The 14,622-nt window shown below is 40.5% G+C and overlaps 1 protein-coding gene across 2 annotated transcripts in view; it reads right to left on the reverse strand.

The window, feature by feature from the left end:
• SLC12A1 (solute carrier family 12 member 1) overlaps positions 1 to 14,622 on the reverse strand; it is a 65,809-nt gene that overhangs the window by 6,298 nt on the left and 44,889 nt on the right. For both annotated transcript variants that reach the window (XM_044981125.1, XM_044981124.1), the window contains exons 21-25: positions 10,996 to 11,139; positions 8,028 to 8,159; positions 7,404 to 7,515; positions 3,686 to 3,772; positions 844 to 979 (exon numbers count right to left, since the gene is read on the reverse strand). In XM_044981125.1, the coding sequence (XP_044837060.1) occupies positions 844 to 979; positions 3,686 to 3,772; positions 7,404 to 7,515; positions 8,028 to 8,159; positions 10,996 to 11,139 (611 nt within the window). The remainder of the gene's footprint in view (positions 1 to 843; positions 980 to 3,685; positions 3,773 to 7,403; positions 7,516 to 8,027; positions 8,160 to 10,995; positions 11,140 to 14,622) is intronic.

Below are 14,622 nucleotides of genomic sequence, written 5' to 3' on the forward strand. Positions count from 1 at the left end.
AAATTCATGGTGGCTAAGTCCATAAATGGCTATTAGCCAGGATGGGTAAGAATGGTGTCCCTAGCCTCTGTTGGTCAGAGGATGGAGATGGATGGCAGGAGCGAGATCACTTGATCATTGCCTGTTAGGTTCACTCCCTCTGGGGCACCTGGCATTGGCCACTGTCGGTAGACAGATACTGGGCTAGATGGACCTTTGGTCTGACCCGGTACGGCTGTTCTTATGTTATGTTCTTATGAGGGGGAAAAAAACTCCATGCAGTAAACCTAAACTTCGTTGTTGCTGTTCTTATTTCTATGAGTGGCCCTGCAGTTTCATGTTGCTTATTGGTTCAAATAGGTTTTTATTCAATCATTTGTGTTTTATGTTAATAACTAAGAGCCAAAGCCACAAAGTCTGGATTTGGATAATAAAGTTTCCCAAGTTTAGGGGTGTTTAGATCTAAAGTTCCAGTTTAGGTTCTTCTCTAAATACTTCAATAAGTTCTTTCCTCTCCTCTAAATGTATAGGTCTCCTCTCTTCAGCCTGCCCTCGTAGCTAAAACCCTCCATTCTTTTGCTTCATGTAGCAATCCTGCTCTTGGCCTTCCCTGAATGAGTGTATACTGCAGAGGTAAACGTTTAAAGCCACACTGAGTACTCTAGATAGTCTTCTTCGTACAAAGATCTGGAGGAAAATAACTTTTCTTATGATATGTACAATACAAACCCCAATTCTTAAAAAATCAAATGCTGACACACAGTTAATATATATATAAAATTCTTAGTTGATATTTCAGATTTGTTCCCTAGTTTCTTTAGCTAGCTAGCCAGCAATATATAATAAAGTTAGGCAAAGATTTACCTTCTCCTTGAATGCTTCCAGCTCTGCATCTGTAATTTTCCATGGAGTCTCTCTTTTTAATTTCTCAGCAGTTGTTAAATCTTTGCAGCTTTCATGGAGGCGATATGGTTCAATCATCTCTTCAAAGAATTTCCAGCTGAAACAAGAATTATGAAAGAGGCCTCCCAGCAGGGTACTAACTCATTATTTCACAGATGATTTCGGTAAGGCAGGTCCCTACTGACTGCAGAATTGCAGCTGAATGACATGCAACATCTTTAAACATTTGGGGCCAAATTGTGCCCTCAGATACATCTGTGCAACCCCACTAAAATGAGTTTATATGGGTATAACTAAGAGCTACTTTTGGCCCACTATCTCTACAATGAATTTACAGCAAGCATTGGTGTCCTTGTAACATAGCCTATTTAAGATGCTGAAATGTTTTCATCGTAAGCCCAAACTGGAAAGTATTAGTTACTAAGGCTGCATCTACATTAGAAGCACTATAGCAGCGCAGCTGCTGCAATGCAGCTGCACTGCTGTAGCGCTTCTGGTGAAGATGCTTTAAGGTGACAGGAGCGAGCTCTCCCTTCAGCTTAATTATGCCACCTCCCACGAGAGGCTGTAGCTATGTCAACAGGAGAAACTCTCCTGTCTACACCAGTGCTTAGGTCAGTATAACTTATATTGCTAAGGGGTGTGGATTATTCACAGCCCTGAGTGACCTAAGTTATACCAAAGTAAGTTCTAGTGTAGACAAGGTCTACGTTTAATAAAGAATGCAGGACATTATGCCACCACTGAACACGCATAAACATTTTTCAGAGTTTTGTAGTGTTAGAAGTCACCTGAATGATCAGTATGCAGCTTTACTTCAATTAATAGCTAGTCTGTGTACGTTTACCCTAATGACAGGTGGAAAGAAGTTTTACGGCTAAGGCTCTGGAGTGGGACTGAGGAATCTGGGTTCAGTTCCCAACTCTGCTATAGATTTTCTGTGTGACTTTGAACATACCTCAGTTTCTCTGTGCCTCAGTTCCCATATGTAAAATAGGGTTAATAATACCTCCTATCTTGTAGGGGAGTTGGAAAAATAAATTAATAAACAACTGTGAGGTATTTTGACACTACTGTACTCGCAGGCTGAGCTATATAGATAATTTTATCATTTTCAGCAGCAATTTCAGAGTTTAATCCTGCCTGTAATCCATGTGCACATCTCTTAATAAAATCAAGGGGATATGCACACAGGTTCTGGGAGAAATATGACACTATTGCAGGTGTCCAGTCATGATATACATTTATTCTGTGTTATAAATAATGCTGAGCTTTCAAATGCATTTGCTCATGTGAATGCCAAATGTATTTCTGTTTGATTCCTTTGCAAATGTACTTTTGGAAGATCATTACTCAGTTAACATGGGAAAGAAGAAAAGAATAATGCTCTTCACCATTCTGGGTTATAATTAAGAAGAAAATACTGACTGTGGAATCAGAAAGGGGATGAATAATTTAAATAGCTTTGCTGATTTTTCAGAAATATAGTTATCAAATAGTAAATACTTTATATATTCATAAGAGTATAATACTCTGCATTTCTATAGTGTCTCCCATCCAGTGACTGTATAAGCAGTAATGAAACAAGATAAGTATTGTTATCACCATTTTACAAATAGAGAAATGGAGGTACAGTGAGATTAAGTGATTTCCCCATGGTTATACCTGAAGTCCAAGATGATGGGTGTGTGGAACAGAAAGAAAGAAGTATGGTATCAGAGAAGCATGGATAATAGGCTGGAGGGCAGAAGGAGGTACGAGTAAACTGTGAAATTTCACAGAGGACCTTGAAGAACAAGGGAGAGATTTTGTACTGGATTCTGATGGGGGGAGGTATATCCTTCTCTGAGTATTGGTGAGGAAATGCTCTATTTAGGAGAGATTTACCTTGGGAAAGTTGGGACTTAGCTTGACTTTGAAGGAGGACTTGCAGGGTCTACTCACTTTGGGGAAGGTTCAACAGAAATCCAGAGGTGGTGGTTTGTTTTAGAAGAGAAGAGGCACGTTTACCTGCTGAATGGGGATTAACTACAACAGGTTCTGAAATACAGGATTCTACTACCCTGCAGGCAACCAAGGGGTGGTCATCTAAGGCAGCAAAATAGAAGGCTAGAAAATGTGAAGTGGCTGTGAGGGCCGGTAGTTTTCTAGTTTGCCAGGGACAGCAAAATGTTTAATGCTGGCATAGGTCTCAGAATATCTCTGGCCAAGGCACTCAGAGATGGAATTTTTTTAATATTACCCATTCTTCAGTCCTCACTTGACTTATCTAGAGAATAAGCTTTTTAAAAAAAAAGATGTTATGCCTTCATTATATTTGAGTGATAGGAGAGAGCGGTAATGTCCTTCTCTAGGGAAAGGAGTAGTGTGTGTGTTCGGCCTGCAAGATGGTAAGCTACTGAATGCCTGGGCGAGATAAAACCCAGGGGACTCTGAAAGTCTGAGTCAGAGGGGAAGATGAGTCTTCAAGAGCTGCAGTGAAATCTGATGAATAGCATGATGAAGTCAAGGCCATGGAAACAAAAACAGATATGAAAAGCAATTATAAAATGATCCCTGTTAAATTCAGTGGCTCATAACTGTGGGTCTCTAATTAGTCTTTGTATTAAAATAAAGTCTTATCATTACAACATAAAGTGGAGGGCCGTTTGTAGTATCAACCTTTGTATTGTGATTTTTAAAAGACTTTTTTTTTTAGTGCTCTTGAGTTCATCCTTTGATAATTTTTTATAATCAGTATAAAAGAAACAACTCCCAGATAAAGAACTGCAGTGAAATAATGGGTTTTGGAAATGTTTCTTACCTCTCTTTGTTGGGTTTCATATTGATGTTGCCAATGATCTTAATATCAGCATATTTTATTCTGAATTTGCTTAGAAGCGAAGTCATCCTGAAAACAAAGGGGAGAACATTTCATCACTGCATTTTTAAGTACCTCAGATCAAAGAGTGCTCGTAAATGAGTTAAGTCATCAAAAGCAATCATCTAGTATTTTAACTTTAACTATATGACAAGTGAATTTATCTGAAATGCTTTAGTTAGTGTTTCTGTTTTCAATTACAGAATTTTATAGATCAACTATAAACTAGGGATCTGGCTATACTGGAAATGCTACAGTGCCGCTGTAGCACTGAAGGGTAGACACTTACTACAGTGATGGAAGGGATTCTTCTGTCACTGTAGTAAATCAACCTTAGAGGCAGTAGCTGGGTTGATGGAAGAATTCTGGGGTTAGGTTGGCCTTACTGCTAATTATTTCACATGTAATTTTTCACAGCCCTGAGCGATGTAGTTAAGCTGACCTAATTTTGTAGAGTAGACCAGCCCTAAGTTACTTAGCAGAAGATCAGTGGGAATTGCATAAAGATATAGAAAGCAGGGGCAGCAGACAGAGGGAAGTATGTTTACACTTTAGGGGAAACATTGGTTCTTTGATCAAATATTTTAAAAGATTAAATTCCGAAAGATCTGTCATATATAAAAAAAATAGGAGAGAATTCTCTCTTCCAGTCGACAGTACAGACCTGTGTCATCAGAGTTATCAACGGAATTTATGTGCATTGAATAAATACAGCACAATTGTACCGATCGGAGAGGAGAATTTGGCCCACAGGCTTGATAAGTATTATTTGGAATTTTATCAATCTGTGCACTCATGTGGTTCCACTACTACAGTATCTGAGCACTTCCCAAAAAAATAAAAATAGAAAAACAATGTATATATCTATCTCCAATTCTTCCTTTCCAGTCTGTAGGAGAAATAGCTTGCTTATTTTACAGGTTTTATTTGTGTGCACTGTGTTTGAGGGTTAGCCAAGTCAGATACTGGTTTTGCATTTAGTTCCAAAATTGGCTACTTCTACATTAGTAGTCAGGGAGTGGTTGCAGTGATTCACTTTCCAGGTTCCTTGCTTTCTTTTCTATAATTAATTTTTGGAATTTGGAAGGATCCAAGCGTTTCCTAGGGCAGATCATTGTGGTGATTTCTTCTTGCCTAAGAGGAGAGTTTTTATTTTCACTTGAAGGAAAACGTTATCTGAACAGGATTGAGGAGGAGCATTTCTTGCAGCTTATGTCTACATCTAGTCCAGGGTATGGCTGACAGTTGGAGGTGGGTGCAGAGATTAACGGTGAGAATGCTAAAGTGGAGAGTTTGGTTTGTGGTATAGTATCAAAAGTGTTGTCTGTGTTGATGCTGAAGTCTCCTCAGATGATAAATCTTTTAAACTTTATCACCATGTCAGGCAATGTCTCTTTCAGCTCCTTTGGAAAGCTTTTAGTGTTTGATAGATGAGTAGGATGCCCAGGTTAGTTGCATCTCTGGATTCACAGATTAAATGGGCATACACCAAGGATTTTGTTTCAAATGATGATGTCGTATTTAAAGTCAAAAGGAATAGAATGACCAATTTCCCTCCAAGTTAATCTTACCTGGGTATGGGTATAGAGAGCGAGGTAAACTCATGTTGAGTCTGCAGTGTCAGTCATCCACACAGACTAGGTCAGGAGACTTGTCAGTGATAAAATGGTAGTCAGTAAGGACCTTATTGACCACAGAGATTGCACTGATCAGCTTGAGCATTGGGTCCTGGCATTTGTAGAAACAGTGGTGGCAATAAAAATACCTGTGGCTGCCCATTGGTTAGTAAAGCTACTAAGTTCTGACATACCCATAATGAAGCCAAAACATCTTGCTTCAGCTCTAAATGAAATTGATTGTTTTCTGTGCAAGGTCAAAATCCAGAAGCCAATTGCTAGTCTGAGTAGCTAGACCAGACATTGCATGGTGGCCGTGGGGGGAAGGAATCCTTCCTTTCAGGCAGCGGAGAAACTACAGAGCCATTCTGCATGGTTTATACCAACTCAGTGATTGGAATACCCTCCATAGATACTTATGTAGCCTTTTTTACACAGGTGTGGGAAGCTTGGCAGGATTTACAGAGCTCAGTGCCACAATGGGGAGAGAGGTTTCACAGTCCCACTCCACGGAACTTCATCCATGCCCTTGTGGAATGTCAGCTATTCAAGTCCTTATAAGAGAATGCAACCAAACCACAGAGCAGCCTTGTCATGGCTAATTTCCAACTCATGCAATTATATCCTGCCTACTTAAATTCCCCTTGTAGTGATAATTGGATAGTTATTCTTCACTTCCTGTCCTAACCAGTTGCCTAGTGATGCTCTGTTGTGTTAAACAGTTACTGAATTCCGTTCCAAATTGGCTGCTTTGGAAAGAATGGTGTTATATAAATGATGATTATAATGAACTTACATTAGCAACTTTGTTTTGCACATGGATGGAAAGCAGACTATAGCTCAGAGGTCTAGAAAGTTTTAAAACTAAATGACTTGGTTTTCAGCTCTTAAAAGTTTGCACTTGCTAATCACATTTTTGTGGGCTGTCTGTCGATAGCAGTGGTTTTCAAACTTCGGGTCACAACCCAGTACTGCCTTGCTCAGCACTCAGGGACCCTGGCAGCCAACCAGTAAAAACTAGTAGTCCCTACCTGTTCTGACACCACGCTGTGCCCTGGAAGCGGCCAGCAGCAGGTCCAGCTCCTAGGCAGGGGGGAAATGGGGCTCCGTGCGCAGCCACCACCCTGAGCACCAGCTTTGCACTCCCATTGGCCTGGCTGGGGGGTGGTGCCTGCGTGCAAGAGCTGCACGGAGCCACTTGCGTGCCTCTACCTAGGAGCTGGACCTGCTGCTGGCCGCTTCTAGGGTGCAGTGCGGTCCGTGGTGACAGGACAAGTGGGAAGCCTGCCTCTGCACCCCGGCTACGCCACTGACCGGGAGCCGCCGGAGGTAAGCCCACGCCCCAACCCCACATCCCAATCCCCTGCCCCAGCCCAAAGCCTCCTCCTGCACCCCAAACCCCTCATCCCCAGCCCCACTCCAGAGCCTGCATCCAGAGCCCTAATCCCCCTCCCACACCCCAACCCCCTGCACCAGCCCAGAGCTCTCTCCCACACTCTGAACCCCTAATTCCTGGCCCCACCCTGCAGCCCTCACCCCTGCAGCCCTGAGCCTCCTCCCATACCCTAAACCCCTCATCCTCAGCTCTGTTGGGTCACAGGCATCAACAATTTTCTTCAAGTGGATTGCCAGAAAAAAAGTTTGAAAACCACTGGTCTATGGCATGTGCATCTAGGAGGCTTCATATGCAGTTTCACTTGTTAACTAGTCAAAATCATGTTGACCCTATAAAACACAATGATTTTCCCATTACAGACTAAACAGTATCATTCTCTAAGGAGGGAACATGACCAATTAGGGAGAGAATATGTGGGGTGTGATCTTCCTATGCTAGTCGTCATTTATATTTAAGATTAATGACCCCTAAGGCCCTTGTCAAGTGCTAGACATCTCTATATGAAATATACTTTTATTACTGTTCAAAATAAAGCAAGCTGGACCTGCTCAGAAATGCTAAGGTTACTACTAGAGGAGACTATATACAAATAATATTTATAAGCAATCCAAACATTTTAAACAGTAGTAGGGAAAATAGGTAAATTTACGCTAGTTTCTCATCTTCGATCCGGTTGATCTTTCCTCCAGTGAAGATCCTTAATTTACAATCCTTCCACTTTTTCCTCATAGTCAGAATATAGGGAATTAGGAGTGTCAAACCTGGATAAACATATTAAATCACAAGGAGATCAAATAAGTATCTTGTGTGGTAAAAATCATAGGCACTGACTCTGTGAGTGCTCTGGTGCTGGAGCACCCATGGGAAAAAATAGCTGTTCGGTGTGGGCAGGAGGCACTGGGGTGAGGGGGTGGAGCAGGAGCAGGAAGAGGCGGAGCAAGGGTGGGGCCTTGGGGGAAGGGACAAAGCGGGGCAGGAAGAGACGGAGCAAGGGTGGGGCCTTTGGAGAAGGGGCAAAGTGGGGGCGGGGCCTTGGGGCAGAGCAGGGGTGGAACATCCACCAAGAAAAATGAAAGTCGGTGCCTGTGTTAAAAATAAAGCCGCCTCCTTTTCTTCATAGTGATATACACACATGTATCTGAAAATATTTAAGCCATGTAAAAAATAACCTACATAATGTAAGTGTTATCATTTTATATAAATCCTCAAGTATGCATTTATATTTGGCAACGCAAAAATCTTTCTCCCTGTGGTGTCCTTTTCAATCTCTTACCTCCATCATCAAACAGCCACCAAACATCAATTGTTCCTTTCCCTTGTTTCTTTTTAAACTGATTGCTGGCTTCTAGCAGCCTCTGATTGAATTCACCCACATGCATAGACTGGATTGTGTTAATGCTGCTGTCTGAAATGAGAAAGAAAACTGTGTATCTTCTTTTCTTTTGAGAACTGAAGCAAAGCAACTTTCTGATAAATCTGTTTTCAGGAAACAAGGAGGGAAAAAACCCATCATCTGGGTAAATTTTTTCTTCCTCCTGTTTCTTTTTGGGAATTGGAATCCTTTGGACAAAATAATGATGTGTCTTGTAGGGAATCAAAAATGATTAGTGAAATTTTGTCTAATCTCATAATAGTTTATATTATCTTTTACATTAAACAAAGAATATACGCTAGTTTTTAAATGTGGAGTTATAAAGCAATGAATTGATTTTAGATAATGGCATAAAGTGGTATTTTATTCACCATTAATTATTATATAGATAACGTATTGAAATGATTCAGGCCCCAAACCTACACACATTTATGCATGTGCTTAAATGTATTCACATAAGTAAAGCCAAAAACCCCCCACAAAACATTAGGAGACATCTTCATTGACATAGTGAAAGCATTCAGTTCAGTATCTCACAAAGGCATGGTATGGTGCTTTCTGTCAGTGAGGGGGATCACATGTGATATGACTCCTGTTTGATTGTCACCACATGAGCTTGCTTTGACTTTCATACTTAAAGTCAGCATGTGCGTAAATGCTTACAGGATGTTTGCTTTAGTGTCATTTTGGGGCATGCTTCCAGTTATGTCTGTTGGAGGTACATGGACTGTCTTGGTAACATGGTTCTTAGGCCTCAATCCTGAAAACCCTTACTGCACAAATAAATCATCTTCTGAACCTTAATATGTCAGCACACACCACTTCCATAGGTACCAATTGGAACTGCAGCGCATGAGCAAATTTGCTCTGGTGTTAGTTTGTATGATATTAGGACCTTACTGCATCAAATTATAACAGCTGTAAAAGGGAGCAGGTTTCTGTGGATGAGATACCCATTTTAGAATAGGTTATCATTGAAGCATAGGCAGATAGGAACTGTTTTGAAAATGTAAGGAATAACAATTATTTTTACCTTTTATATCATAGACCTTTTATATCATAGACATAGTGTTGCAAAATATAGAATCTTCCATATAATACATTATAGGGCTTGCAAAAGGGAGACATGGACAACTAACTAGATACAGAGAAGGTTGAGGTCGGGCAAAGACCTAAAGACCTTCTGGGCAATTTCCCCATGTAGACAAACCCTAAGGGTAGGAGGAAAATGTAAGCATGGGACATATATAATGCCCTGAAAGGTCTTTGTGTTAATTTAAAAATATGATTTGCTTCTTGTTGCAATGTTGGTTCTGTCTAAAAATGTACATTTTTGTCTATATACTAACAATATTTTTTCCCATTCCATCATTCTTTGAAGCCAGTGACTTTATTACAGTTATCTTCCAATGATTTCAAAGAGACAGTGCCAGAGCAATATTTAAAGTGGAGCAGACAGGCTTCTTTATAGGTTTTGCTCTGATGTATTAGGTTCAGAAGATGCTTTGTGCAGTCTTCGAGTGTTCCTAGAGTTTTGACAAGATAATTCTAAAACAATTATCAGCTTTTCTGTGTAGTATGGCATCTATGTTGGGAGTTCTAACAACTCCAGGGAGAATATATTTATAAACAAAATGGGAAGACAGAGATATTTACTAATATAATGTATTTTCATATTTCTGTTTGAAAAGTGTGCAGAGCAAAAGCGTGCAATATGTATTTCCTATCAGAGCTGACCAGAAAATAGAAATCCCTTCCTGCAGAAAATTTCAATTTTCTTAAAAGGGCAGTTTCTGTCAAAATGATTTCCCAGTGCAAAATTCCCAACCAGCTCTATTTTCTTTCTGAACTGACCAGAAAAGAGTAGTTGAAGCATATTATATTTTGTAGCATTTGTTATGAGAGGGAATTCTATTCTAACATGCAAAATTAACTGAGCACTGCCAAGTAAAGAATTGATGACATTTTCTGCTATTAGTCTGTGATTTCTTGATATCTCTGGGAGTTGAGTGTATAGATAGATCATAGTCTCTGTAGTAGAAAATTCAAAAAAATATTTTTATGAATGCAAAAATGGTTTTGGATGGGTCATTATCATTCCCTAACAATTGTGAAATGAGAATTTTCATTCAGTAAATCTTTTGCTGTAGATTTACTATATTTCTCATATGGTTTGTTTACATCCCATATAAATTTCAATAGTCTAGATCCTACCACACTATACTACTTACAGTCCATTTTATTTGTTTCATAACATGTTGTATGTTTGCTTTCAGTGTTTATGCATACATCGGTTCACTCCTTTAGAATGATAGTGTACCCACAACATAGAACGATGGCCATTTTTATTACATATTTTTCATCTACACATTGTGGTTTTTGTGTATAATAAATAATTGTTCCCTGAATTCTGTGCACAGTTCAACATTTTTATAAAATTTCAGAAAAATGACCCCAATATAAGAAAATAACTTATTGATCTGTGTTCAAACATTTAGTAGCCATACCCAATATTCTCAATTAGATTAAAAGTAAAAAACCAAAGCCATGCATTTCCTCTGAAAAATGACAGAAGAAATTAGTTCTGTCATATCAGGTAACATCTTATACCAGCAGACATCACTATATACCTCATTACATAATTATCTCAACTAATATATTTATGTTCAGGGGGCGAAATGTAGTAGCAGAACCCAAGTCCACAGCATTCTCCTACTCCACTGGCACATTTCCCTAATGTGTTGTCTGAATTAAATGGCAGCTCTGCTAGCTAAAGTCAAAGGACGCCGTTGTACCTTAGAAACTTTTCTCTAGAATGAAGGTATAGCTGAGTATCAGTGAAAGTGTTTTATGTCATTTACAAGCTTACCTTTTTTGGTTACATGCTTGGTAATATTGAGCTTTCTGGCTTTGCCAAACAATCCACGGATACCATGACTTTCTTCTTCAAAGTTATTGTCTTTAATGGTAGCTTCTAGTGCCATCCTCTCCTGCTCTAACTTCTCTAATTCCTCTGTTAATGGAAAGCAACACTGGAAACTAGTAACACAATAATTTGCAGTTTAAATTAAACAGTTGATGGGCAATAACATTGAGAGTTATAATTATCTGTTATGATTATTAGTATACACTGTAAAAATATTGGGATATGGACAAATTTTGAAATGATTTTCCTAGTAGGTGGCAGGAAACTCAATGAATCTGTGAAAGCTCTAGTTCAGGGTGCACCATACTCATCCATAGAGATTGCATTGCTATCAAGTGTTACTCCATTGCTCTCTATCTTTAGTTTGCTAGTCTACCAGATCAGAAATAGCAGTATCACTGTACTTTATAGTAAGATAATACTTTGGGGGTTTTTTCTTTCAGGGATATCAAAGCACTTTATAAAAGCTGATTTTGTCCAGATTGGGAAACCAAGGCACAGAAGTAGTGATTTGCCCCAGGTGAGTTATAGAGTTTAAGGCCAGAAGGGACGACCCAATCATCTAGTTTTACCTCCTGTATATCACACACCACCACCACCACCCAGCACCTGCACACTAAACCCAACAACCGAAATTAGACGGAAGTATTACAGCCCACAGGTGACTAGACTATTACGTGCCAGAGGCAGAGAATAGGAGGGGCTGACTGAGGTCACTAACCAAGGTCCCAGTGCACAGTCCTCTGAAGTGAATGGAGTCTTCTCATTAACTTCAGTAGACTGTGGATCAGACTCTAAATTGTGAACAGGATCCAGTTGCCTAATTCTCAGTCCCCTTCAGTAATCACAAGAGCAGACTGCCAACTATTTTGAGATGCTCATAAATATTTGAGTACTTACACTGAATATGTGAGCACTGTATATATTGAAAATATTACAGTACTTTATCTTGTGTTGATGCATTTTGAAATGCTTGCTGCAGAGACAGAAGAGTCAGCTAAACTATTCTGTATATATAATAATATAAAAAAATCCCTTCTGTCTTGGAGAAAATGAGCTTTTCTCCAAGGAAAAGTGGCATCCACTGCTATTGAATTTATTATGATGAGGCACTAGTTAATATCATGTAAGCACTGGTCCGTAGTATGCTTTTTTTAATAAGGAAAGGTGTTTTCATTGGAGTGAGACATGGTACAAAAGTAATCTTCCTTGGCTGGTAAATTATCTGTGTGTATATATATAAAAAATCATCTGCGGCCACTAGAGTTTATTAGCTCTATTGGTGCTCTGAATTGCTAAAATTTTCTTTAAATTAGACTCCAGTATGATAGCATAATGCCTGTGTTTATTAGGACATGATGATAACCAGTGACATACACTTACTCAAAACTAAAGATTCAGTTATTCTTTTAAACATAATGCTGTAGTGAACAGGGCCAGCTCCAGCTTTTTTGCCCCCCCCCAAGTGGCAAAGAAAAAAAAAGAGAGGGACTGACGAACTCGCCGCCGAAGACCCGGATGTGCCGCCCTTTTCCATTGGCCACTCTAAGCACCTGCTTCCTGCGCTGGTGCCTGGAGCCGGCCCTGGTAGTGAATGTAATAGAACACACTGTTTCTTTTCCCACTTCCTAGCCTAATATGTTTGTATGGTAAGTATCATCTGCTTCAAAAGAGTTCTCATTGTTGGCTTTTTTAGGGTCAGTTGTAATTTCTAGTTGTATTTATATTTCTTTGTCAATTTGCACCCTGATAAACTAAAGTAAATGTTCAGAGTTGGCATTCATCACTATTACATTGGAGTCTTATAAAATGTGCTTTCCCAGAGAGGTTTAAAATAGGAGTCAATTCTTGACTCTTTTCCAGTCAAGTAATCGAAGTGTTAGGGATATCAACAGGGAAGACCGCAGAAGCTGATTCAGAATTTAACAGTGTGTTTGGAAGTGGAGTGCTCATCTGCTCTAGTTTTTTAAAAGGAAGTTCTGGAATCTCTTAATCCTTAATGATTAAGGTGACTTGCTGTTGGGCATTACAAAATTAGCTTGCCAACTAAGGAAGACAGGCTTTAGTTTTGTGGTTTCTGCATAGAAGATTCTGCTATTCCACGTCTCCCTTAGATATAATGACTGCATTTTGGTATGTGTACCAACAGGATACTGCAGGGAGAAATGAGAGAGGCAAACTTCCAGCAGGTGGCAGCAAAGAGTCGTCAGTCTGTTTTATGATTAACTCATATACCTATTTTCGTATGAGATTTATTCCACTTCATGTACAGTAGAAAAAGAAAAATACTTCATTTTCTGAACCGTGGCTTAATCACTATAGCTTGGACAGATGTTTCTCCTTCAGTGGACTAACTCTCAGTGGGAGAATAATTCTATTGAAATCCTGAGGGGGGGTTCTGGTGGGGTTTCATCTGGTATTCTCCTCTCTGAGTGTCCTTGGGAGGCAGTGAGATGCCTACAAACCCTCCACATCCCAAGGATGAAAAGAGAAAGTGATGGCAACTGTGCAGATCCAGGAAACCCCTATACTAGAAGAACCCTGCCACCCCATGTCCACTAGAACTGTGCGCTGTCCCCTTTGGAAAGGAGAATTGCAGCTGCAATAGGGAGTTGGTGCTCCATATAGCTGCACTAACTTTGTGTGGATTTTGCAGCTGAAATCTACGGTGACACACAGTAGCACAGACAGGATTTAGAGAGTGGTAACTCCCACAAGTCCCGGCAATGTCATTTGGGGACCTGCCCTATAGAGTCTCCAAGAGCAGTGAAGGAACATACGTTGGAGCCACCAGTCCCCTAGTTGTGCCTGATTTTACTACTTCAGTCCATGCTGAGGAGGGGTTGTCTTGGGACCCCAGTTCTGTGAAGCAGTGTGCAGGACCTCTGACCAGTTCTAAGGCCCACCCTTGAAGGCCTTTCTCAGGGCAATACAGTAACTCCTCACTTATAGTCGTCCAGGTTAACGTTGTTTTGTTGTTACGTTGCTGATCAACTAGAGAACATGCTTGTTTAAAGTTGCACAATGCTCCCTTATAACATTGTTTGGCAGTCGCCTGCTTTGTCCACGGCTTGCAGAAAGAGCAGTCCGTTGGAACTAGCTGGTGGGAGTTTGGAACCAGGGGGGGACCAGTAAACCCCCCCCTCCATCAGCTCCCTGCTCCCCTAAGTTCCCTATGCATCAGCTGCCCAGCAGCTATCAACTGCCGGCAGTTCAACTGTCCCTCCCCCCACTGCTGTATGCTGCTCCTGCCCTCTGCCTTGGAGCTGCTCCCGGGAGCCTCCTGCTTGCTGTGCAGTGGGGGAGAGGGAGGCTAATGTCAGGGTGTCCCCCTCCCCCTGCTCCTGCCCCCCACTTATCCCATCTCCATAGAGCGAGGGGTGGGGAGACACACACGACAGGGCTCAGGACAGAGGGAGCTTGCTGGCAGCACCTTCTGTCTCAACTTGCTGATTTACTTAAAAAGATAATGTACTTAGAGTGGGGTCAGCGTACTTAAAGGGGCAATGTGTGTGTCTCTCTCTCACACATGATGTGTGTGTCTGTCTCTGTCTGCCATGCTGTCTCCCA

The sequence above is a fragment of the Mauremys mutica genome, chromosome 11, assembly GCF_020497125.1.
Source record: "Mauremys mutica isolate MM-2020 ecotype Southern chromosome 11, ASM2049712v1, whole genome shotgun sequence".
Classification (NCBI taxonomy): domain Eukaryota; kingdom Metazoa; phylum Chordata; order Testudines; family Geoemydidae; genus Mauremys; species Mauremys mutica.